Source organism: Anolis sagrei, chromosome 1, assembly GCF_037176765.1.
Source record: "Anolis sagrei isolate rAnoSag1 chromosome 1, rAnoSag1.mat, whole genome shotgun sequence".
NCBI lineage: Eukaryota > Metazoa > Chordata > Lepidosauria > Squamata > Dactyloidae > Anolis > Anolis sagrei.
The window spans coordinates 80,023,308-80,049,652 of NC_090021.1; the positions used below are offsets into that span (position 1 = coordinate 80,023,308).

At 41.1% G+C, this 26,345-nt stretch overlaps 2 protein-coding genes across 18 annotated transcripts in view; both read left to right on the forward strand.

The window, feature by feature from the left end:
- The window catches only part of MAP7 (microtubule associated protein 7), a 157,488-nt gene extending 141,818 nt beyond the window's left edge, over positions 1-15,670 (forward strand). For 8 of the 9 annotated variants that reach the window (XM_067466538.1, XM_060753425.2, XM_067466537.1 and 5 more), the window contains 5 exons: positions 10-60; positions 165-207; positions 1,595-1,730; positions 7,092-7,324; positions 8,264-9,082. In XM_067466538.1, coding sequence (XP_067322639.1) covers positions 10-60; positions 165-207; positions 1,595-1,730; positions 7,092-7,324; positions 8,264-8,274 — 474 coding nt within the window. In that variant the 3' untranslated portion in view covers positions 8,275-9,082. Of the gene's footprint in view, positions 1-9; positions 61-164; positions 208-1,594; positions 1,731-7,091; positions 7,325-8,263; positions 9,083-15,621 lie in introns of those variants that run through there. The other variant, XM_067466555.1, reaches the window with a different exon arrangement.
- The window catches only part of BCLAF1 (BCL2 associated transcription factor 1), a 31,776-nt gene continuing 19,780 nt past the window's right edge, over positions 14,350-26,345 (forward strand). For 4 of the 9 annotated variants that reach the window (XR_009629916.2, XR_009629917.2, XR_009629918.2 and 1 more), the window contains exons 1-4: positions 14,350-14,481; positions 20,007-20,058; positions 20,793-20,949; positions 22,258-23,163. Coding sequence is in view for 4 of the 9 variants with exons in the window: in XM_060753422.2 (XP_060609405.1) it covers positions 20,846-20,949; positions 22,258-23,163 (1,010 nt within the window). In the remaining 5 variants the exon portion in view is untranslated. The remainder of the gene's footprint in view (positions 14,482-20,006; positions 20,059-20,792; positions 20,950-22,257; positions 23,164-26,345) is intronic. The other 5 variants (XR_009629915.2, XM_060753419.2, XM_060753421.2 and 2 more) reach the window with 3 other exon arrangements.

Here is a 26,345-nt window from a genome sequence, read left to right on the forward strand (position 1 = left end):
CTCCTGTAGCGCCTGGAAGAAATTATGAGAAGAACTAGGCGAACAGAAGCTGCAGAAAAAGTACATAACTCAGTTTTATTGTATCTGATAAGAAAATATTGCCTGTGTGTGTGTCTGCATTACTCCAGTGATGTGTCTAACTTGTAAATCAATTCATTTTGCAGAAATCAAATGAACAGCAAAATGGAGAGATAACAAAAGAAAGAGGTATTATGCCTTGCCATCATCCAGTCAAATATGAACCTGTTAGTCAGAACATGATCTAAGTAGGAGAGAATTTTGGAAATTGGTAACCCAAATAAATGGAATAAAATATCATATAATGTAATATAGCAGAGCCAGAATCTTCAAAAAGATTTTAAAAAATCTGCTGCAATAATTCTACATCTATGGTAAAAATGTATAATTGGGATAGCAAGTTTTAATTGGTTTAAATTCCTAAATTAGAAGTGAAGATAATTAGTTGGTTGGAGGTCATTTTTATTTGGCTAGGGCAAAATATTCAGATATGCCATGAGTCATTCTGCATGTGAATGCTCTGTGGGAATGATAAGGACTTTCATTTGCATTTTATAAAGTTTTAAAATGACAGACGAGCACAAATTATCTGATAGTTATTGAAAAGAAGTGCCACGGAAAGATTTCACGCAAGATTGTTTTGTAAATCCATGGGGTTATTACTAATTGAGTATTAGATGCTTCAGTGAAGTTGTGAGGAAAGCCAGACCTTTCCCAAGCTTAATTAGCTCTAAAACTCTGGAATAGCTTTTTTATTCTTCCCTTACAGTCTGGAGCATGCATTGTCCTAAGGGTTGAACATAGGAAACCAGAAAATGAATCATCCTGGGGGTCAAAATCCAAAAGAAATGTTTCCAAGCTCTGTTAGAGCTGTAGTGTATCTAGCTCGGTATTTTCTATGCCCATAGTTGACCAGCTGTCAAACCACTGGGTTTTGTACTACAGCTCCTAAAGTCTTTTACTAGTGAAATGATTTGTAGACCAAAATATCTGGAGAATTAAAGGTCCCCCGCTCCTGTGTTGACAGGCAGTAGTCCCACCTGGCAGTGCTGTGTATGGAGTGTGGCACCTTCTACATGCCATGCATGTACTTTGGATCCTTAGACTGTGCTTCGCAGTCATGTGAAGAGCACACTTTTGCATATTCATAACCAGCCTCCAGACATCTCAAAATATGGTGGGAGCAGAGGCTTGTTCTATTCTGAAACTGGATATGGTTCCAGGCTTCCCTAAGCCTTTGTTTGACACACATTGCTGCTATCACCTAAGCTTTAATAATGACAAATGATGAAGCCCATGATAAACAGTACAGAACCATTCCAGTCCTTTCACTGATGGAGTCTGTCATCCCATCACAACCAATAGTAGAAGTGGGCTGGTAATTCTATCCAGTCCATCAGTTCAGTTCCCATGGCTGGATATGGGGAGCCCCATAGGTCAGAGGAAGTTTGAGCCATTACATTTTTCTACAAAAAAAAATGGTCAGAAAATATGAATGTGTGATTAAACTGAAATACACACATCCTTTCTGTCAAATAATGCAGAGACAACTTGTATTTTTCTTCTTCCCTGTCAGCAAGCAGCCCTACATCTCCGTTAAGCCCCGTCATGGGGTCTCAGGTTCAACATGTGCCAGAATCTCCACGCAACGGGGAAGTGGTAACCCATACACATGTGCTCATATCTCACGAGCCCACAGTCAACCTAGACAGGTGAGAAACATGAGACTATTTGAAAGCACAGGTTTGTTTAATCATGTCTGATGTTTTCTTTTAACCAAGGTTAAAGGATATTAAAGCAAATCACACATGTTTCTTTCAATACCATTTTCAGCATTATTATCATCATCATCATCATCATCATTATTATTATATTTATTTATACCTTGTTTTATCTCTCCTGAAGGGAATTCAAAGCAGCTTAACATAAAAGCATCAGCATAACAATTAAAAATATACAAATATGCAAACATTAAAACAGGAGTAAATATAAACAGTATTTAAAAATCCACAGTTAAAAACAATTAGAACAAATGCAAATTTAAAAACCACAGCACCCCCTGAATTTAAATTAAAAAACATCATCTTTAAAAGCCTGTCTGAATAAAAAGGTTTTACCCTGCCTTCATCTGCTTTCCATCCCCCTTGTCAAACCCTCTGGGCTCTCGTCTGTGTCAGGCCAATTTTCTGTGATCAAAACTTGTAGCCAAGTAATATTTGAAATCATCATTTGTCTCCTAGTAGATAAGAGCATCTCCTTTAAAAAAAATTAATGAGAACTTTAAAAGCCCCTTTCTTCTATCTGTAGCTTGTTAGTATTGAAAACATGCTGCAGATATTATAATAATAGGCAACAATTGAGCCATAATGTTATGCATTACATGACCCCCAGCATGCCTCTAATTTTTAAAATCCCTTTAGCATCAGTAGAACTGGGCAAGTCATACACTCTCATCCCCAAAAACCTCGGTGTTAGGGTTGCCTTAGGGTCACCATAAGTCAGAAATGACTTGGAGTCAAGCAACAATTGATTTTAAATAGTGTCCTCAGACAGTGTAGCTGATCCTTCATTGCAGCTGGAAACATATTAGTTAACTCCCTATACATTTTCAGCATTCTATGTATTTATTTATTTATTTACGATATTTCTATCCTGCCTAGAGACCGATACTTTAATGGCTGGAGACCAATACTTTAAGAGTTTGAATAGGTTAGAGATCTTCCGCTGGTTTTGTAATAGGGTGTTGGTGTTATTGCTATTTTATTCATTTATATCCTGCCTTTCTCTCAATAACTCACTGAAATTTGATCTCATTTCCTTTTTTGGCTTTCTGTAATCTCAAAAAAATAATGCAGCATGACTTCAGTTATCTTTCAGAAGATTAAAACATTCCATATGCAATGTTTCTGAAATGGTATAGCCACAACCAGGCACCAAGAGTTTAAAGCATATTGTTGAATTTTGTGTGTGAATATGAACTTGTATTCTTTGCTATGGCTGGTGGTTTTCATGTCAGTATTATCACAAATCTCCTCTGAGTTTCAATCCAAACTTTACAGGAACCCAAGTTACTGAAATCTATATACATACAACATAGGTTCGGCATCTTCAATAACCTAGTCTGAAACAGATTCACTGTCATATTGACATGGAAATGCTCTGGTGTCCTTACTACATGTAGATTTCAATCTGGGTACTGTCCAACAATGCGGATCCATTTACCCATTGTGTTTTCTATTCACTTTAGTTAGAGCAGGGGTCCCCAAACTAAGGCCCGGGGGCCGGATCCGGCCCCCCGAGGGCATTTATCCGGCCCGCGGGGTGTGGAGAAGGTGGGGGAGGTGGTGGGCGAAGCAGCTTCGGGACCGCTTCCTCCTCCTCCTCCTCCCTGGGCCCAGCCGGCTCTTCTCCTGCCTTCAGGAAGGGGTCTGGCCTCATCCCGACGGCAGGAGAAGGGGGGGGGGGAGGCGGCGGGCGAAGCAGCTTTGGGGCCGCTTCGTCCTCTGCCTCCCTAGGCCCTGCCGGCTCTTCTGCCTCCGGGAAGGGACCACGAGCTGAGTGCTTCTGCAGAGCAGAGCCAGGCGGAGCAGCAGCAGCGTCCCAGGCATGGTGCGCCTCCCAAGCCTCTGCCTGCCAGGGCGGGGACTCCATGGGCTTCCCTGCAAGGCAAGGTCAGTGCGGAGGGAGCGAGGGAGGGACGGAGGGGTCTCCTTCCACCAGGGAAGCACCCGCCAAGACCCTCCTCCTCCTCTTCTTCTTCCTCCTTCTCTGCTGGGCAAGAACCCCCTCCCTTCACACACACACACACAGACACCATCTGGGTTGTAGATTTTGGGCTGTATGGCTGTGTTCCAGAAGTATTCTCTCCTGAAGTTCTCTCTTTGGTTCCATCCTTCCTTGTCTCTTTCCTTCCTTCCTTCCTTCCCTCCCTCTTTCTCTTTTTCGTTCCTTCTCTCCTTCTTTCCCTCTTTCACTTTTTTATTTCCTTCTCTCCTTCCTTCTCTACCTTTTTTCTTTCCTTTTCTCCTCCCCCCTCCTTCTTTCCCTCTTTCTCTCCCTCCTTCTCACCTTCCTTCCGTCTCTACCCTTCTTTCTTGCTTTCCTTCTTTCTCTCCTTCCCTCCTTTTCCCCCTTCTTCTTTCCCTTTCTTTCTCTCTTTCTCTCCCTCCTTCTCTCCTTCTCTCCTTCTCTCCTTCCTTCCTTCCTTCCTTCCTTCTCTACCCTTCTTTCTTTCCTTCTTTCTCTCCTTCCTTCTTTCCCTTCTTCTTTCCCTCTTCTCTCTTTCTCTCCCTCCTTCTCTCCTTCCTTCATTCTCTACCCTTCTTTCTTTCCTTCCCTCCTTCTTTCTCTCTTTTCTCTCCCTTCCTTCTCTCCCCTTCTTTCTTTCCTTCTTTCTCTCCTTCTCCCTTCTTTCTTTTCATCTTTCCCTCTTTCTTTCCCTCTTTCTCTCTCTCCTTCTCTCCTTCCTTCATTCTCTACCCTTTTTTCCTTCCCTCCTTCTTTCCCTCTTTATTTCTCTCCTTCCTTCTCTACCCTTCTTTCTTTCCTTCTTTCTCTCCTTCCCACTTCTTTCCCTCTTTCTCTCTTTCTCTCACTCCTTCTCTCCTTCCTTCATTCTCTACCCTTCTTTTTTCCTTCCCTCCTTCTTCCCTTCTTCTTTCCCTCTTTATTTCTCTCCTTCCTTCCTTCTCTATCCTTCTTTCTTTCCTTCTTTCTCTCCTTCCCTCTTCTTTCCCTCTTTCTCTCTCTTTCTCTCCCTCCTTCTCTCCTTCCTTCTCTATCCTTCTTTCTTTCCTTCTTTCTCTCCTTCCCTCCTTCTTTGCCTCCTTCTCTCCCTTTCCTTCCTTCTTTCCCCCTTTCTGTGTATGCGTTTTGTGTGTGTATATACATAGATGTGTGTGTTTGTGTATATATATATATATGTGGTTTTGTGCATGCATTGTAATGTATTTTTTTGGGGGGAGGTTGCTTTTTAAGTCTCTTCCACTGTGTTTTTCAGTGTTTTTATGGCGGATGGTCACTCGTTGGCCTGATAGATATATTTTGTCCAAATTTGGTGTCAATTCGTCCAGTGGTTTTTGAGTTATGTTAATCCCACAAATGAACATTACATTTTTATTTATATAGATTTTTCAAATTATAATCCGGCCCTCCAACAGTTTGAGGGACTGTGACCTGGCCCTCTGTTTAAAAAGTTTGAGGACCCCTGAGTTAGAGGAAGTAATTTCAGCCATAAGCCCTCCTACACTTTTCCCACAAGATTGTTGCACTCTGTGGGTGTTGGAAGGTATTTTTTCTGCTCTGCAGCTCTTCCTTGTATGACATCTTTTTTTTAAAGGCTGTGGAGAAAGCACCTTTTTTGCTGGCTGGAGAGAGAACTATTCTCTCCTTCACACTGGTCAAGATGTACTTTGGTAAAGAGAGTTGTACAGTGTGCATTCATGGCTTGTGAGCTCTTTTTGTTCAAAACATCGCAGTCTTCTCCCACAGATGTCCATAAATGGGTACCCAAAGTAACAGTGGCAACCAAATGATTAATCCACTCCTCGGCCATAACACTAAATTAATTTCCTTAAAATAGAAATATCTGCAGCATAGCAAGAAAAATTTACAGCTGCCAAAATTTGATTGTGCTTCAGATTAATTAGAATCTGCCACCTGCTGCCACTATTTATCTATGCATGTAACTATTATCTATCTGTTCAAACTGAAACCAAGTGATGCTAATTATAGACTATATTTTCAAAATCCTGTAAATTATATAGACACCACAGAGGATACTACTTGAAAAGAAACCAGCGGAGGGTCCTAGTAGCCTAAAATAAAGATGCTCATATCACATTTGCAAGGATATTTGAGTTATTTGGTTTTTACAGCACCTTCATTACCATGCTTTAAGTGCTAGAAGTTTATTTATTTATTTACCCTATTTATACCTCGCCTTTCTCTACCCCAAGAGGGACTCAAGGCAGCTTACATATGGCAGTTATTGAATGCCTTAAACACATACAACATTAAGCTTAAAACCTGCATTGTAACTCAATCTGCTTAATTAATGCCTGACAAATCTCTGCAATCAAACTAATGTAGTTGCACTTTTGTCTAAATATTTTTCTATTCCTTTCAGCAGTGCTTCCAAAGTCCTCTAGCAAAGGTTTTTCTCAGCTCTGCTGCCTCTTATCCATTCAGTTCTGTGGAAGGTGATAAATGGCCACTCTGATGTTGTTACATGGCAGTTCACATTTACCTGGATCACTGGCCATGCTTGTTGTGGATGGTGAAATTCTGCCCAGCAACATCTGGAGGGCCACAAGTTGACTATTCGTTCTATGATTAGATGTGCCAGAGGTTCAGTTTGCAGCCCTTGTGTTCTACCACTCAGTTTTGGATTGTATCCAGTGGTGATCTGCCAAAGAAAGAAAGTTATATGATAATTATTAGTGGAGGAGGAAGGCACTGATTTTTGTTTACCTGGTATTAACTCCTAGTCAACATTACAAGGGCTATCTTCCAAGTAAAATAGACACATAATGATACCCCATTTTGTAGGCTGGGATTGGAGTTGAATTCCAAATCTGCAAAAACTGGTGACTAAATTGGGACGTGATTCAGTCACAAGCAATATTAAATCTCATTGATTTCATCAAGTGAAAGTGCTTAAGTATATGACATTTTGTCTGTGCTATACTTCTGGATTCCAGTTTTCATGACCTACAAACATTATTCAATAAATAGTCAGTTATTACTTTTTGGGCTAGATTAGGACTCTGGGTGACCAGGGTCCCCACTCAACCATAAAAAACCTCACCGGGTAATATTGAGAAAATTACACTTTTTCATGCTTCAAGAAAGGTAATAACAGACATCCTATGAATGACCTAAGCAAAAAGATACAGTAATGCAGTTGCCTACTTTGCCTGGATCATACATAAATACCTTAATGGCATCTGTACTCTATAAAATGACGCGCCTGCTAAGGTTTCGATAAATTTAGATTGTATAAAAAAAACTCACCAATGAAATTGGTTTTTTTTTTTTTAATCTCAGTCCATTACTCATTTCATGTATTTCAGTAATCTTAACCCAGGAAAGCATCCAAATGAAAATGGAGTGACTATGCAGAATGAAAACTTTGAGGAGCTCATCAACTTACCCATGGGAACAAAACCATCCAGATTGGATGCCATGAACAATGATGAGAAGGAAAGTGCTGCCATTCCTTTGACCCCCATTTTGGCCTTTGAAGAGAAGGGGACACTAGGGCCGTTGCCTCAGGTAGACAATGTTCAGACACATCAAACAGCAGGTATGTTTGCCTTTAGCTGCTTTAAAACATCTAATTTCTTATTAGAGCGAAGTGTAGCATCTCAGCAGAATCTAGCAAATGTCTGGCTTTAGTTTATAAACAGGTCCAGAGCAAGGACTGAATTATAAACGCCCTATATTAAAAATATATATATTGATTTGATTTTGCATCAAAATACAGCCTAAATATGAGATTAAAGAGAGCATAGGGGCCAGAAGATTACTTTCACTCAACTTGTAGTTTATGGCACCAATATGAGACTAAAATGAATGAATTCAATGGAAAAAGGTTCCAAACCTAAGCTTCTTCTGCAACCAGTGAATTCAATGGAAAATGCTTCCACGCATAAATGTATTTTTTGACTATACAAGCATGTGCTTTTTAAGAAGCCAGTGGGTTTTGTTCATAGGAAAGTGCAGTTTCTCAAGTCGCTCCAGACACGACAAAAAAAAAAAAGGAAAGTTAGATGACAAGTTTATCTTTCTGACTTTTTGAGACAGACAGACAAGAAAACTTGTCTCATCTTTCATGATGAGATGTAGCCGTGACAGTATCTTTTTCTGATCAAGAATTCAACATTGTTGAAGCTGTGTCCTTGCCATTGACCACCACAGGGTTTTTTAAAAGTAGCTTTGGGGACCATATTCAGGCCACAATCTTCTCTTTTCTTATCCCTCCTTTAGAAGAATGGTGGGTGTAGGTTTTGTGAATTTCTCCCTTATAGCTTCCATACTGTTTAAGAGAGGGTCTCATAACCTTTCAGAAGAGACACAGAGACATAAGGGAGGAAGACGTCTTCTTCTTACCTCACTTCAAGTAAAATTCTGTTCATAGGGATGCAGGGTCCAAACTATTGTTGTTGATGTTAAAAGTGCACTTCACTTCACCCTTGGTAAATACCTGTTGTCTTTGCTAATTTGTTCTTTCCTTTCCTTGTAGAGGTGGTCTGATTCCCACCAATGAATTACCAAAGGCAACATAAAGGCCTCTGGCACCAATGGAGTCCTTCCATTCTATGAAGGAGTGTTGTCCTTTTCACACTCTTGAATTTTCTACGGATTGCTTGGACATCTCTGTGTTTGTTTGTTTTTTAAAGACGATAGTAAAACCAGCAGAAGAATTTATCGGGAATAGACTTGGATTATCTTTCTATCAAATAGATCTCAATACTAGAAAAATCATGTTTCATCTTTCATAATTTGCTTTTATCTGGCAAGTTCCGTCAATTAGCATAATGGCTATTTTCTGCATTCCTGAAGAGAGAGAAAAGATTAACTGGATTCTAACACCGATGAGTTGATTACTGGGATAATGGACCTGTTGGTTTGGTTTTGAAGGTGGGTATTTGGTTTTTAAAGGTATAATGTAAAATCAGAGATGAATCTTTTTACATTTTACTGATTGAATACTTGAAAAGTAAATGCCTCAGTGCTCTACAAGTAGGGCTACTGCGGTGTTGTTTCTTTTATTTAAACCTGTTGGTTTAAATATTATTGCAGAGAACTCTTAATTATGGGGGCAAAATATAGGCTTCTGTATCAGGTTCTTGTAAATGTAACTCCTACATGGACATTCTGTATATTTAGGCATCAGTACTGTCTTCTTTCATTTGCTCTTGAAAATAAAATAACACAGCAGGTTTTAAAATGTGAAAAATCAAAAGCATTATTTTTTCATGGATGAAATGAAAACCTGTTGTTATTCTAGATAATGTATTTATTAATTTTGTTCCGTACAAAATAAATCATAGAAAAAATGTTTCTGCTTCATAAATTAATGCACTTTGCCAAGAAGACCTCAGCTGATGACATCCATGAATCATCTCCAAATCTGAGATGATGAGGAATATCTGACTTACAATGTGTATAGCACACAAAAGGCGTGAGATTTCTGGAGAACAAGGTATTTCAGTGGTACAGTGATTCAGAATACAGAGCATACTCTGTAGGTGATAACCACAGCAAATTAAATATAATGGAATCTGAACTCCTATTGGGTGTTTATGAATACATAGCCTAGAGTTAGACTCTGGTGACTATATTCACTATCCCTACATATCGCCTAATTTATGGGACAAATGAGGATCATAAAAGTCTTCCAGACCTTCCTTACTGGACATCTGCTGCAATCAATGAGAGTCTGTTCACCTGTCACTATGACATATTTATGTGCTACTTAAGTGTAGTGCAGGGGTCCTTAAATTTTCCATGCTGAGGGCTGGCTCATGGCCCCTCAGACTACTGTGGGGCAGGACTATAGTTTTTAAAAAATTGATGAATTTCTATGCACACTAGGTAAAAGGAGGGTTCCCATCCTGCTGTATGCAGATGATACAGCCATTCTCTCCAGGTCTCGATCAGGACATAGAAAACATATAGAATACTGCGAAACAAGTGAGCTAAATATAAATTTTAGTTCTGGTCTTTGAAAGTAAATTTACAGAATATAAATGGTCTACTGAGAAATTCTCTCCAGAGCAGGTCAGAAGGAATTCACACCATATCCTGGAGAGTGCAGTCTCCAACAGTGATTCTAAATGCAAAGGCCTGCCGGGCAGCTAAGTTTTATTACACCAAAGGAGGACATTATGTCCTCCACTCACACTAAATCTGTGCACATTGCAAATGTCTTATTTGTAGTTCAAAAAAAGGAGAAAAATACAATATTTAAAATGAAGAATACTTTTAGCCAACATAAACTTACCTGTATTTCAAAGGCTGATGAGACCGTCAAGCTTAGGATTGTTGTTGCTGTGTGTCTTCAAGTTGTTTCAGTGTGAAGTTTAGAGTGGGGTGAGGGTGGTAACTGACCTTGGAGGGCTGCATCTGGCCTGCAGGCCTTAGTTTGGGGACCCTTGGTATAGTGGCTTGAATGTTAGGCTACCACTGTGGAGAATTGGGTTCAAATCCCTACTTGGCCACGACAGCCCACTGTGTGACATAAAGCAAGTCACAGAAAACCCCATGATAGGCCTGCCTTATAGTGCCATAAGTTGGAAATGACTTGAAGGCACACAATAACAACAAAACAGTTTAATTGATGTTATTTACAGAGTATGTATTTGCATGATAAAATTCAGTGCTGACTGCAAAGTGTTCTTATCTCAAAGTTCAGGTTAGTAATAAACCATCCCCTTCGTCATCTAGGCCTGCGGGGGGGAGGATGAAGCTCGAAATTTTGGATGAAAAACATATAACTTTCTTTTTCATTAAAGATAATTATACAAACGGCCTCCAAGCTGCAAACATCCAACTTACAAGTGACTCATAGTTATAAATGATGGGTCTCGGGGGTACGGTTCTGTTGTGGCTCCAGCCCTTCCTGGAGGGACGAACCCAGATGGTGAAGCTGGGAGATGCCTCCTCGGATCCCTGGCCTTTGACCTGTGGGGTCCCGCAAGGCTCTATTCTGTCTCCCATGCTTTTTAACATCTACATGAAACCGCTGGGAGAGGTCATCCGGAGTTTTGGAGTTGGGTGCCATCTCTACACAGATGACACACAACTCTACTACTCTTTTCCACCTAATTCCAAGGAGGCCTCTCGGGTGCTGGACGAGTGCCTGGCCGCTGTGTCTATCTGGATGAGGATGAACAAGCTGAAGATCAATCCCGACAAGACAGAGGTCCTCCTGGTCGATTGTAAACCGGATCGGGGTATAGGGTGGCAACCTGTGCTGGACGGGGTTACACTCCCACTGAAGCCACAGGTCCACAGTTTGGGAGTCCTCTTGGACTCATCGCTCACGCTTGAGGCCCAGGCGTTGGCGGTGTCCAGGAGGGCTTTTGCACAATTGAGACTTGTGCGCCAGCTGCGACCGTACCTCGTGAAGGCTGATCTGGCCGGGGTGGTCCATGCCTTGGTCACCTCTAGATTGGACTACTGCAATGCGCTCTACGTAGGGCTGCCCTTGAAAACGGCTCGGAAATTCCAACTGGTCCAACAGGCAACAGCCAGGATGTTAACCGGGGCTCATTACAGAGAGAGGTCAACCCTCCTGTTTAAGGAGCTCCACTGGCTGCCGTTTATTTTCCGAGCCCAATTTAAGGTGCAGGTGTTTACCTACAAAGCCCTGAACGGTTTGGGACCACCCTGCCTGCGTGACCGCATCTCCATTTATGAACCCACACGTTCACTCCGGTCATCTGGAGAGGCCCTGCTCGTGATCCCGCCCGCGTCGCAAGTGCGCTTGGTGGGGACGCGAGACAGGGCCTTTTCTGTGGTGGCCCCCCGACTCTGGAACGCCCTCCCAAAAGACCTTAGACAGGCCCCTTCGCTGGCAGTCTTCAGAAAGAACTTGAAGGCCTGGCTGTTCCGATGTGCCTTTTCAGATTAGGAACCCCCAATACCAAGTCCTAGAAGCACTTTAGTAGAACCAAGATCACTGCACACTGCACTTATTTTACAATCCTACATTCCTCCTGCCACATCAGCACTTTTAATCCTGTACCCACTACTCTGGCCGGCCCAGTTTTAATAGTGTCTTGTTGTATTGTTACTGTTTTTGTTCTCTGCTTAACTGTTTTTAATTTGGTTCAGGTATTGTATTGTTGTATTGTGTTTTGGGGCTTCGGCCTGTGTAAGCCGCATCGAATCCTTCGGGAGATGCTAGCAGGGTACAAATAAAGATAATAATAATAATAATAATAATAATAATAATAATAATAATAATAATAGAGGGTGAGACAACAGGAAGTGAGAGAAATCTATCCCATGGAAGGGAAATTCATTCATAAAAGAGGTATCATGGAGAGAAAAAGTGTCTCAACTGACACTTTAGCATCCATCCTTGTTTCCACAGCAAGCCAGATGTTTCAAAATCTAATTCTCGCAAGGACAGAAAGTGAGGTGAAATCTTCTGAACATGGGCACAGATAGCAAAACAAACGCCACATGGGTGTTAACACTTTCTTATGCTACCCAAAGCTCTCCCTCTCTCTATGTGTGTGTGTGTGTCATGTGTGATCAATAATGTGCCAAAAACAATTATTAATTAATTTACTGTATTTGTATACTGCCTTTCTCAGCCCGCAGACAGCTCAAGGCGGGTTACAAGGCAACAATTTGATGCTCACAATACAATAAATATAATTAAAATCATTAATATATAATATTAAACCACAACAAAATCAATGCAAACACAAATCATTAGCATCTCCTTGTTAAAGCACTGTCCAGTGCCATCATCTAGTCATTCCATTTTCCTATGTCAGTTACTCTGCATTTGCAAACACTTGCTCAAAAAGCCATGTCTTGACTTTTCCCCCAAAATGTTAAAAGGGAGGGGGACGATCTGATATCCATAGGGAGGGCGTTCCATAGCGGAGGGGCCACCACTGAGAAGGCCCTGTCTCTCGTCTCTGTCAGGCATACTTGTGATGAAGGCGGGATTGAGAGCAGGGCCTCCCGAGACGATCTTAAGGTCCTAGATGGTTCATAAGGGGAGATGTGTTCGGACAGGTAGGTTGGGCCATAATAAACACACAATATAAAACAAGATTCTAATAACATATAAAACAACGTTTAAGCTCAAAACAGTGCCCAATAACCTATCATAAGAACTGTCGTAAAACATAGCCAACTGCAAACAGGAGCAGGCAATAGGAAAGTGCACATTTTAGCGAATGAACTAGGGCCTGGGGCGAAAGTGTGGTGCTGTGGCAATAAGCACAGACCATTGGGAGTAGACATTCTCAAAGGCTTGTCCAAACATCCAAGTCTTTGTATGTATTGATTGACAGATTGTCAATCAATACATACAAAATGCTGTAGAAAGAAACCTGCAGCACCACCTCTGATCATTTCTTGCCAAGAAAATCCTATGAAATTCATGGAGTTGCCCTAAGGCCCATACAGGCATTTCAAAAAGGAAAAGGCCCGGTAAGAAGCAGTGTAGTGAACTTTAGAGTCAAGTGTTTCTGATTTCCACGGGGGACCCTGGAACCAAACCCCGGCAGGCACCAAAAATCCACCAATGAAAATGAAAAACGAAACAAAACCCACGACGTCACCCTTCTGCTGAAAAGGTTTTAAATTGGGCCTCATCACACGAGAGAGAAAAAAATCCACTTTAAATCCTGCAGAATTCTGGGGTTTGCAGTTTAAGGAGGAGCCTTTAACAGCCTCACTAAACTACAAACCCCAGAATGCTGCAGGAGGCAGAAACCGGATTTCAAGTGATTTTTTTTTCTCTAGTGTGATGAAGTTAAAATGAGGGACCATAGCTGTATCTGCACTCTAGAAATCAGACAGTGCTTCAATTATCATGGCTCAATGCTATGGTGAGATTGGGTTGTCGTAGCTTTTTTCAGGCTATATGGCCATGGTCTAGAGGCATTCTCTCCTGCATCTATGGCAAGCATCCTCAGAGATAGTGAGGTCTGTTGAAACTTGGCAAAAGGGGTTTATAGATCTGTGGAATGACCAAGGTGAGACAAAGGACTCTTGTCTGCTGGAGCTAGGTGTGAATGTTTCAACTGACCACCTTCATTAGCATACAATGACCTGACTGTGCCTGGGGCAAACTTTTGTTGCAAGGTGATGAGATGTCCTTGTTTGTTTCCTCTCTGTTGTTGCGCTATTGCAATTGTAGAGTTTTTTTTATACTGGTAGCCAGATTTTGTTCATTTTCATGGTTTCCTCCTTTCTGTTGAAATTGTCCACATGCTTGTTTGTGGACATATGCGAGATTGTTGCGTGAGTGATTGATCCTTCTCTGCCAGAGAAGAGGCCTTTGGTGTCCCAGCAAACTACAACCCCCAGGATGCCATAGAAGAGAGTCATGGCTGTTAAAGCCGCGTCCACCCATTTGCCTGCCAAACAGGAAACACCACGCCTCCCGCGCATGCGCACCTGAACAGATCCACGCTCTCTCCCCGCCTTTCTTTAACAGAAGGAAGTGTCACGTGACTCTGACAGAAGGGCGCCGCTGGCTGAGGCTCGCCATCTTTCCTGTGGGCACCAGAGGGCGCCAAAGGGGGTGAGTCGATTATTTGCTGACTCTCCCGGAGCGGAAGTGACGCGCTCGTCCTCTTTGGAGCGTCGCAATAACTTCTCGATGGTTCCCCCGCCCCCCTCCATTTCTTTTCCTTCCACCGAGGCTGGAAATGGCTGCCGAGCGGTGAAAGGGTTGCAGCGGGAGCGGTCGGCCAGAGAAGGGTGAGGCAAAGCAAGGCGAGGGGCTGAGGAGAAGCGGGCGGGGAGGGCAAGGATGGCGCGGCGGTTGGCTTCCCTCCTCAACCTTCACTGGCGACCGTTGGGCTCTCCCCGCTCACCCGCCCTTTCGGAGTTCTGTGGCGCGAGGAGGCCTTTGGTCGCGCGGCCTAGCTTGCCCCTCCCCCTTCGGTTGGCCGTTGCGGGGCTTCGCAGGCTCTCCGAGAATGCTCTCAGCGCTTCAGGGGCTCGCGCGCCCTCCGCCTATCACTCAAACCGCGGTGGGCGAGGCCTGAGAGGGCGGGGGGGGGGGAGGAGGAGGGGAGCCCTTTCCTCTGTATTTATTTTATTTGTGTGGTTGGCGCGCCCTCCCGCCTCCCTTTCCCTGCCTCTGCCCCACGTGAACGTGGCCTTTGGGGCGGGCGAGGGAATACCTATCTTGGCGCATCTCTTTTCCTCTCCCCTGCGCCAAGCCACTTCTGATGTCTCGAACCCCCCTTCTCTGAAATGCTTGGGGCTAGAAGGGTTTAGGATTTCAGGGAGCCCCCCTCCCCATCACAAGATGTTGGAATATGCCTCTCTATTTTTATATACGCACGTAATGAGAGATTTTGGAAATGGGACCCATTTATATGTCCTATGCGCCTCAGGTACACAAGACTGCAGGTGGTTTTATAATTTATTTATTTTTTTTTAGAAATGTGCATGAAGTAGATATTACGTACACTGATCGGAATTTCAATCGCCATGCGGACGATTTTGGAGCATTTTGTAATTCTGAATAAGAGATGCTCGATTTGTGTTACGAAAACATCTTTATTGGGTTGTAGGTTTTTTGGGCTATATGGCTATGTTCTAGAGGCATTCTCTCCTGACGTTTCGCCTGCATCTATGGCAAGCATCCTCAGAGGTAGTGAGGTCTATTGGAACTAGGAAAAAGGGTTTATATATCTGTAGAACGACCAGGGTGTGGCAAAGAACTCTTGTCTGTTGGAGCTAGGTGTGAATGTTTCAACTGACCACCTTGATTAGTATTTGATGGCCTGGCAGTGCCTGGGGTAATCTTTTGTTGAGAGGTGATTAGATGTGCCTGATAGTTTCACCTCTCTTGTTTTGCTGTTGTAATTTTTGTTGTAACATCTTTAGTAATCTCAACCTTCCTAATGCCACAACCCCTTAATACTGTTCCTCGTGTTGTGGTGACCCCCATAACTGTTACTTCATAACTGTAATTTGGCTACTGTTATGGGTCGTAATGTAAATAACCAATAGGCAGGATGTATTTTCATTCACTTGACCAAATACCGGGTATGCCCAAATTGGAATACTGGTAGGGTGGGTGGGTGGGTGGGAGCAGATTGATTATGTCATTTGGGAGTTGTAGTTACGTGGATTCAAAGAGCATTCTGAACTTCCCCAACAATGGAATTGAACCTCACTTGGCACACAGAACTCCCATGACCAACAGAAAATACTGGAAGGGTTTGGTGGGCATTGACCTTGAGTTTTGGAGTTGTAGTTAACCTACATCCAAAGAGCATTGTGAAATCAAACAATGATGGATCTGCACCAAACTTGGCACAAATACTCAATATGCCCAAATGTGAACACCGGTGGAGTTTCAGGAAAACAGACCTTGACATTTGGGTGTTGTAGTTGCTGGGGTTTATAGTTCACCTACAATCAAAGAGCATTCTGAACCCCACCAATGATAGAATTGGGCCAAACTTCCCACAGAAAACCCCCATGGCACCTGAAAATACTGTGTTTTCTGATGGTCTTTGGTGACCCCTCTGACACCCCCACATGACCTCCCCAGTGGTCCTGACCCCTAGGTTGAGAATTCCTGACTTAGATAAAGCATTAAAGGCAAAGTCTCCAATGACCTACTTGCAAGCAAACTAGTCATATGTGGGCTAGGCAATGCTACTGTTAGGTGGATCTGTAAATGGTTAAGTGAAGGAACTCAAATGTGCTCACCAATGCTTCCTCTTCATCCTGGAAAGAAGTGATGAGTGGCATCCTGTAGAGTTCTTTCCTGGGGCTTGTCCTGTTCATCACCTTTATTAATTACTTAGATTAAATGAAAGGTTAGAAGGCATGATCACCAAGTTTGCAGATGACACCAAATTGGGAGGGATAGCCACTACTCCAGAAGACAGGAGCAGAATTCAAAGCAATCTGAAAATATTAGAGAGATGGGCCAAAACTAACAAAATGAAGTTCCACAGTGACAAATTCAAGATACTCCACAGGCAGAAAAAAATGAAATGCAAAGATACAGAATGGAGGATGTCTGGCTCGACAGCAGTACGTGTGGAAAAGATCTTGGAGTTCTCGTGGACAACAAGTTAAACATGAGCCAACAATGTAATGCAGTGGCAAAAAAGCCAATGGGATTTTGGGCAGCATAAATAGTATAGGGTCTAGATCCAGGGAAGTCATGCTACCCCTCTGTTCTGCCTTGGTCATACTACACCTGGAATACTGTGTCAATTCTGGGCACCGGAATTGAAGGGAGATCTTGACAAGCTGGAATGTGTCCAGAGAAGGGCGACAAATGATCAAGGGTTTGGAGAACAAGCCTATGAGGAACAGCTTAAAGAGCTGGGTGTGTTTAGCCTGAGGAGACACGATAGTCATGTATAAATATGTGAGGGGAAGTCATAGGGAGAAGGGAGCAGACTAGGACACGGAACAGTGGCTTCAATCTATAGAAAAGGAGATTATACCTGAACATTAGGAAGAACTTCCTAACTGTGAGAGGTGTTCAGCAGTGGAACTCTCTGCCCTGGGGTGTGATTAAGGCTCCTCCTTTGGAGGCTTTAAAACAGAGGCTGGATGGCCATCTATTGTGATGCTTTGAATGAGATTTTCCTGCTTCTTGGCAGAATGGGGTTGGACTGGATGGCCCACAAGGTCTCTTCCAACTCTATGATTCTATGAAAAATAGCAACAGCATTTGATACTTCAGCAGCACTAATCCAGAAGTTACTGAAGATAAGGAAATTTAAATGTCAACTTTTCTGTTTCCACGACAAGTTGTGGAGGTGTTTTTTTTTTTCATATTTCCTGAGACACCTATGAAAGTATGCTAGAAAATTTGTGGCTCTCTAGCTTTTAAAAGTATATACCGTGACACATTAGTATGTTGGCTGCAGTGTGTAGTACAAACATAACAATGTCTGTGAAATAAGCAATAAATCATATTTTGAAATATTTAAATGAAAGGTTTTCATGAGGTATGTTGTGTCCTCCATGTCATTATTGCAACTTCTATACGAGGCTATATCTCTTCTAAGGGTTTGGCTAAATCTCTAATTTGCAAGTAAAGCTGAATTACTGTGTAACAAAATGATACATGACTCAAAAAGGTATATGACCAATTGGAAATGTTTGGAAAGTTCTGCTCTAGATGATATTGAAGAAGTTAGCACTGTGTAGTGGGTGAGGCATTGGATTATGATTCTGGAGACCAGGGTTAGATTTCCTACATGGTCTTGGAAACCCATTGAGTGACCTTGGACAAGTCACACACTCTCAGCTTTAACAATCCCCATGTTAGAGTTGCCTGTGTAGTGTCGCCATCAGTTGGAAATGGCTTGAAAGTGAACAGCAACAGAAATTTTGTTGGACTGCAGCCTTCAGCCTCATTGGTGATGGCATAGGGATGACAGGAGGTTTAGTCCAACAGTATCTGGTATGTTATACCTTACCTATCTGTGCTCAATGGCTTAAATCCAGTTGATAGTCCCAGCTGTAGTAGATACATTAAGACAAGTGCACCCTGATAGGCGTGGATTTACCAAGGTGCCATTGATTAAAGGTCTGCTTTCACTGGGGTACAGTTTCTCTTGGTTAGAATCTAAGGGAAGGCAATAAACATATTATATAGATATTAATACCCCTTTGACATATGAAATTAGCGGCACATGTGGGCAAAGTAGAGTATGATAGTTTCCTTTGTGTGTGACTGAGAAACCTGATCTAAAATACACAAAAGAAAAGAGCTGAACAATTTTACCACTATCCCAACAGACACATATGGAAGAATGGATTTTCTCTCTTCTTGCAGCCCCACATGATCCCAGAAGCTGCTCTGGAGAGTTGGAAAACTTACGTGGAGCAAATGAGGGTGGTTAAAGGAAGTGGAAGGGAAAAAGTGTGTTCCCGCAACCTTGTCTTATTTTTTGTGAACCTTGTGTACACAAGACGAATGCTTCTGCAAACAATTTCACATGTGAAGAAAAAGCATGTTATTAGACGTGAGACAAGTGTCGCCACATTTCTAATTTCTATAAATATAAAAAAGCAAGGTTCATCATAAGGTACTATGTTTCTTTGGGTGTCCTTTGATGAATTGGGAATACCACATACATAATAGTACTGTAAGTGTAATTTTCTATGCTGAATTCCTTTATGTAACAATTTAGGTTGGGCTGAGGATTGGGAACAGGGTATAGAGAGCAAAAACATGACTCATGCTAGGTTTTAAGATAAAGGGCTTGAGTTCAGGCCTCATCTCTTCAAATCAGGACTTTTGATCATAATCTGGGTGGCTGGTTGTTCAGAAATGTAGGTTGTACCAGAGTGCCCACTGTTTTGTAGATGTTATTTCTGAAATGTGACAACTTGTTTAAAATGCTTAATATACTTGTGTATTAGTCTAGATTTTTTTTTGGTCAAAATATTGACCCAAAATATCAGAGTCATCATTTCTGTGTAAGTATGCTACCTTAACTGTTACTAGTCTTTCCCGAGACAGGCTAAGTTCTCACCCTTTGTCATTCTACTCAGAGAATGCTTTCAGTCACCAAATGATCTTAATTTATCCATAATTTTGGTCCTTCAACTTGTACATTAGGTCACCTTATACAAGAGTATTGCAAATATTGCAGTTACCTATGTAGTTATACTTTTAGGGAACAGGCTACAGGCCAGAACACTTTCTGAAATTTTACTTACGTATTCTTACTTTTTGAAAAGTAGCCCATAACACCAATATGTTTCTGAATAACCAGCACAATAAACTAATATGCTGTGATTTAGTGTTGCAATGATTGTTCATCATATTATAAATCTAGTATATTGAAATACTCCCACACCCCATTCCAGGCATACGTTTTCAGGCTATAGTAGAGTCTTGCTTATCCAATATAAATGGGCTGGTAAAATGTTGGATAAGCAAAACAGTTGGATAATAAGGAGAGATTAAGGAAAATCCTATTAAACATAAAATTACATAACGATTTTACAAACTGAGCACAGAAACATCATGTTTTATAACAAATTCACAGAAAAAGCAGTTCAGTACATGGTAACATTATGTAGTAATTAATGTATTTACAAATTTAGCACCAAAACATCGTATTGAAACAGCTGTAGATCCGGGTGGGAGACATACTGTGTTGGATAATATAGAACGTTGGATGAGCCAAGGTTAGATAAGCGAGACTCTACTGTATTTAAAAAACATAGATTGACAACAGTTTGTATAATCAAATAACATTACTTTTTTTTTCTTTAAACAGGAATTGATTTGAGTGTATGCTAAGAATTTAAATTCTTGTGAAGTATTGCAAGGTAAGATAAATGGCTGCCTATTTTAATGATGTATTTTTAAGGCTAGACCATTGTTGGGTTGTTTCTGTTTTGACGAAGGCATATAAAACAATCTAGGTTTAACTACAACAAACTACATAACTCTCAACATATGCAGTGTATCTTCTGGTGATGTCAGGCCATTTTATTTTAAACATGAATATCTTCACCACTTCGTGCTTTTGTAAAAAGCACATCTATAAAAGGTTGATCTAGATTTAAGTTTTTGTGGACACAGAAATAAAATCAAGAAATAAAATCTCATATTACTTAAGGAAGCCTTGTGTACAACTTTTAAAAATAAAAATGTGTATATCAGTGTAAGCAGAGAAAAAACAGCAGTACAGAGGAAAATGGATTAGAGATAAAATATACTTGATGTGAATATTTGAAAATAATAACAGAATGTGTGTATGTTCCCTGTGATGCTTTCCAGTGACCTTTCTTGTTAGCACAAAATGGAATTTTATACACTATTCTTAGGTGTTCCCATTTAGACAATTTCACTGTATTTGGAAAAACATTTTGGAAGGGAAGGGGCTGCTTTATGTTTGAACTGTTTAGTACACATTACCTCCCATATTACTATTGTACTGATATACAGAATTTGAATAGAATTTTCAAATAAAAGAATTTGTTACAATGATGTTGCAATGAATTTTATCAATTAAGACATGCTTCTCTTTACATATTGGAGTTATTTACTTCAAATCCAGGTCAGCTTGTTTTCCTGATTTCTGTTGGAAAGGTGCAAACTCTTGGAGAAGAAATGGGTCGTTCTAACACAAGATCACATTCTTCAAGATCAAAGTCTAGATCTCAGTCCAGTTCAAGGTCAAGATCGAGATCACATTCCAGAAAAAAGAGATACAGGTACATTTATTGCATTTTGTTATTTCAGTATTCTTCCTTCCTTTTTTGACATCTCAAAATAATATCTACTGATATTCCATGAAATGTGAAAGTATATGCTAAAAGTTACACGTTGTGTTCACGGATAATAATAAACCATAAGGGCAAATGAAAATACAGTAAATAAATAAATAAAATAAATAAAATGTGGCTAGCTGAATCAGTCTCCACCATTCCCACTTCACACCACTTGATTAATTATCAATACTATTTTGGAAATGTTCATTTATGTATCTTGTTTATTGTTAAATCCGGTTTATTTGGAACAAGCCAAACTCAGACTATGGGCAATGGTTTGTGTAAACCAGAATTAACTTTCACAATTCAGCTTTTGAATGTACAGTGTGGTCACTGTGTTGGTCATATCTAAAGGCTGACATATTGATCTTATTGAGGATTCAAATAATATACATATACTGTTCTGTACCCAACACAATTGCAAGGCTGGAGAGACGTGATTGTGCTCTCCCTTATGAGCCCCTATTAAAAATGTCATAGGGTATCAGCGAAGGCAACACTGAGCCCCAGCTGCCAGAAAGGGAACCTCTCCAGCCACCCACTTCTCCCTTCGAGCAACTTCTTCAAGGATATTGGTGACAGCAGTGGCACTCCTACTCAGTTATTCATGAACAACTGAGCAATAGCATGAAAGTGGCAAAAATTGCCATGCACCTGTGAAAGTTACTTCTTATCTTGTGATCTGCAATAGCAGTGCTCCTGCACAGTTGTTTGTGAATTAATGAACAGGAGTGCTATTGCTGTTTATCGCCATGCTTCTGTGGAAGCTTCTCAAATGTAGAAGTGGTCAATTAACAGGAGGCAGGGAGCCTACAGAATGCATATCTAGTGGCACACCTGACTACTGGGGATTGGCACTACAACATTTTAAAATGAGTTGTGGGCACCCACATCTCTGGGTATCCACTGAACATCCTGAAATCAATCTCTCAAGGATACAGGGAGCTCACTATAGTACTTGCTTGCCTAGACTTATCATTTCATGCAGAACCATGGCATACCATGACACCTGAATGTGGATAGTAGTTTGAAGCTTGTTTTGACATTCTGTCTTGCATTGAATACTAATTTATTCAGACAATAATTATGCAATATGACTTAAATAACTTCATACTCATTGTAAATAGTTTGCTTACTGGGAACTGTCATTGATGAATATTACTCTATGACTAATATTTTGGATCTTGGACAATGTATTGCTTTTGGGAATCATGAATTGTCTGGATACTTAAGAATTCATTTTAATCTTAGTTCTAGGTCCCGGTCTAGAACATATTCACGGTCTCGCAGTCGGGATCGTGTTTATAATAGAGATTACCGCAGAGATTACAGAAATAATCGAGGAATGAGGCGCCCCTATGGCTATAGAGGAAGAGGTAGAGGATATTATCCTGGAGGTGGAGGTAGATATCATCGTGGTGGTTACAGACCTGTCTGGAACAGAAGACACTCTCGAAGTCCTCGACGAGACCGCTCACGTTCCAGAAGTCCAAAGAGAAGGTCAAGATCTTCTCAGAGGTCTCGGAGCAGATCTCGACGATCCTACAGATCTTCCAGATCTCCAAGGTCATCATCATCTCGTTCTTCATCTCCATATAGCAAGTCACCTGTCTCTTCAAAAAGACGCGGATCATCAGAGAAACAAGCAAAGAAATCTGAGGCAGCTACTTTGCAAGAGAGCCCTTTAAAAAACAAATCACAAGAGGAAGAGAAAAATACATTTGAACATGACCCATCTGATCCCCTAGATGACTTCAGTAAATCAGCAGCAGCTTCAGGTGATATTTGGCCTGGTCTTTCAGCATATGATAACAGCCCAAGGTCTCCCCATAGTCCCTCTATTGCCTCCCCACCTAGTCAGAGTTCTTCATGTTCTGATGCTCACTTACTCAGCACCGTTCACTCAGCAAAAGACACACCTCAACACTCACATTCCATTCAGCATAGCCCTGAGAGGTCTGGGTCTGGTTCTCTTGGAAACGGTTCCAGTCGCTACAGCCCTTCCCAGAATAGTCCCCTGCATCACATTCCTTCAAGAAGAAGTCCTGCAAAAGCTGTTGCATCACAGAATGCTCCTCGGGAGGAGACTCGTGTGCGCTCTTTCTATCCGGAGGCTGGAGAACCTGAAAGTTCAAAGGGTGCCAAATTTCTGAAAAGGTAAGAACTATGATTGCAAAAATAAAGGCATTTAATTCAGTTGAGTGAGCAGTATAAAGACAGTTCTGTTGGTATGTGCAATGTACAATGCAAAGTACTAGAATTTTCTCCAGTTTTATTTGCATATGAATGAGTTGTGATGTAGAAATGTGAATAAGAACATTTGATGCTGGTATGACAGTTTAGATTGATTTTAGTTTGGGTGGACAAAATATAACCTTCCAGATGTTTAACTCTCAGCATTCTTGTCAGCACAGATCACACTTGTCAAACACAAACCCCTTGGGCCAAATCCACCCTACCACCTTATTTTTACGTGGCCTGCAAGGCTTTTAATGGCAGGGCATTGTTTCATTTATACTGTCTTCCAGTTACAAACGGCCCTTTGTGGCCCTTGTTAAAAATGAGTTCAGCATCTCTAGTATAGACAATAGTGAGAAAATGTTGGGAGTTGCAGTCCAGCAACATCTGGAGATCCATACTTTCCCATCACTGAGTTAAATTGAGATGGTTTCAACATCACTGAGTTAAATTGAGATGGTTTCAACATTTAAAGCACCAGTAGAAAATACCAGTTTATATAAATGATTCCTATTGAGTTTCACTGGCATTGTTTATTTTATTTTTAGTAATGGTGTGCAGCCCTGCTCACTAATATTTTAAAGATGTATTTTTTCCACCACCACCCTGCCTGCCTGTATTACAAATGTTTCATCTTTTGTTCTGGATAACATATAATACAATGGGATTATCACTCACCCTCAACTCCCCCTTAGCCTTCCCTGCTTACTTAGTATTGCTCACTAAAGTACTTTAACTTACAAATCTATACAGCATCTAAGATAATATATTTTACATAAACTTTTTTTTACCAAAAAAAAATTATGTTCTTTTTATTAATACATAAAATAATACATGATATCACCTGAGTCAAACTCTGGATGTTACACCAGTACATTGAAATGATAAGAAATAATGCTTATATATTTAAAATGTTTGTTAAGCAGTATAGCTAAAACACACATTTCTCTAAGTCAAGGGGGTATTATTGTGACTTCTTAAGTTTTTCAGAAGTTGAAGATTGTCTCTTGCTTTGTAGGTATGTTGTTCTGCTGTGTGGCTGGGAGGGTGATATTTGCAGCACATACATCTGGAGTACATTCAGTTAGGGAAAATTACTTATGGGAAACTTTTAAATTGCTGCTTTGCAAAGTGGTGTGCTAGGTTGCTCTGATAGGAAAGATTTCATATTTGTTATGGTTTATTTGTAGGCATATAAGTGAAAGTAAGAATTTAGTCCATAAGTGTGCTACCTTTTTGAAATGAATCTACCTACTGTACTGTGCAGGATTGCACAGATCAATTTGCTTCTCAGTCATGTTTCCTCCCTGAGATTCATTTACATTTTCTCATGAAGGAATAATATGTTTTCACTAACTGATATTTAATAAAAGAATTGTAAATATAATGGAAAATTTGAGATGAACTTGAATAGAAATCAGATTTACATTTAGAATGTATAAGATGATGATGATAATAATAATAATAATAATCACAACAACAACAGAATGGAGACTTGAAAATATATTGCCTTGTTCCAGTGGTTTCTTGGCTAGTAGTTTACAATGTAATGATTTTACGCATGATCCGTTGTTACATCTTATGTAAATAGTTCACAGTTAAGCTAGTGTCTGGTCTGAATGTTTAAGCTCAAATTAAAATTATTCATAAATAAGTTCAATAGTGGGGGGGGTGTTTATTTTAGAGTGGCATTATAAATGTTTGAAACCACTCAATACATTATGTCAACAATAAAGAAAAATGTAGGAATGATGGGAAGAAAAAAATCTAGTAGCACTGTTGAGACTAATCAGTTTATTTCAGCACGAGTCCATGTTTAGTTTCAGCACGGGCAATGCTCACAGGGGATAGGGAAAAGGCAGAACTACTTAATGCCTTCTTTGCCTCGGTCTTCTCACAAAAAGAGAGTCTTCAACCTCAGCAAGATGGAGTGGATGAGGGATTGGAGGACATCCAACCCCAAATTGGGAAAGAAGTCATCCAGGAATACCTGGCCGCTCTTAATGAGTTCAAGTCCCCAGGGCCAGATCAACTACACCCAAGAGTACTGAAGGAACTAGCGGAAGTCATTTCGGAACCATTGGCAACCATCTTTGAGAGTTCTTGGAGAACGGGAGAAGTTCCAGCAGATTGGAGGAGGGCCAATGTGGTCCCAATCTTCAAGAAGGGAAAAAAGGACGACCCAAACAACTACCGTCCGGTCAGCCTCACGTCGATACCGGGCAAGATTCTGGAAAAGATTGTTAAGGAAGCGGTCTGCAAACACTTAGAAACAAATGCAGTCATCGCTAATAGTCAACATGGATTCATCAAAAACAAGTCATGCCAGACTAATCTGATCTCTTTCTTCGATAGAGCTACAAGCTGGGTAGATGCGGGGAATGCCGTGGATGTGGCGTACCTGGATTTCAGTAAGGCCTTCGACAAGGTCCCCCATGACCTTCTGGCAAGGAAACTAGTCCAATGTAGGCTAGGCAAAACTATGGTGAGGTGGATCTGTAATTGGTTAAGTGGACGAACACAGAGAGTGCTCACTAATGCTTCCTCTTCATCTTGGAAAGAAGTGACAAGTGGAGTGCCGCAGGGTTCCGTCCTGGGCCCGGTCCTGTTCAACATCTTTATTAATGACTTAGATGAAGGGCTAGAAGGCATGATCATCAAGTTTGCAGACGACACCAAATTGGGAGGGATAGCCAATAGTCCAGAGGACAGGAGCAGAATTCAAAACGATTTTGACAGATTAGAGAGATGGGCCAAAACTAACAAAATGAAGTTCAACAGTGACAAATGCAAGATACTCCACTTTGGCAGAAAAAATGAAATGCAAAGATACAGAATGGGGGACGCCTGGCTCGAGAGCAGTACGTGTGAAAAAGATCTTGGAGTCCTCGTGGACAACAAGTTAAACATGAGCCAACAATGTGATGTGGCGGCAAAAAAAGCCAATGGGATTTTGGCCTGCATCAATAGGAGCATAGTGTCTAGATCTAAGGAAGTAATGCTACCCCTCTATTCTGCTTTGGTTAGACCACATCTGGAATATTGTGTCCAATTCTGGGCACCACAATTCAAGAGAGATATTGACAAGCTGGAATGTGTCC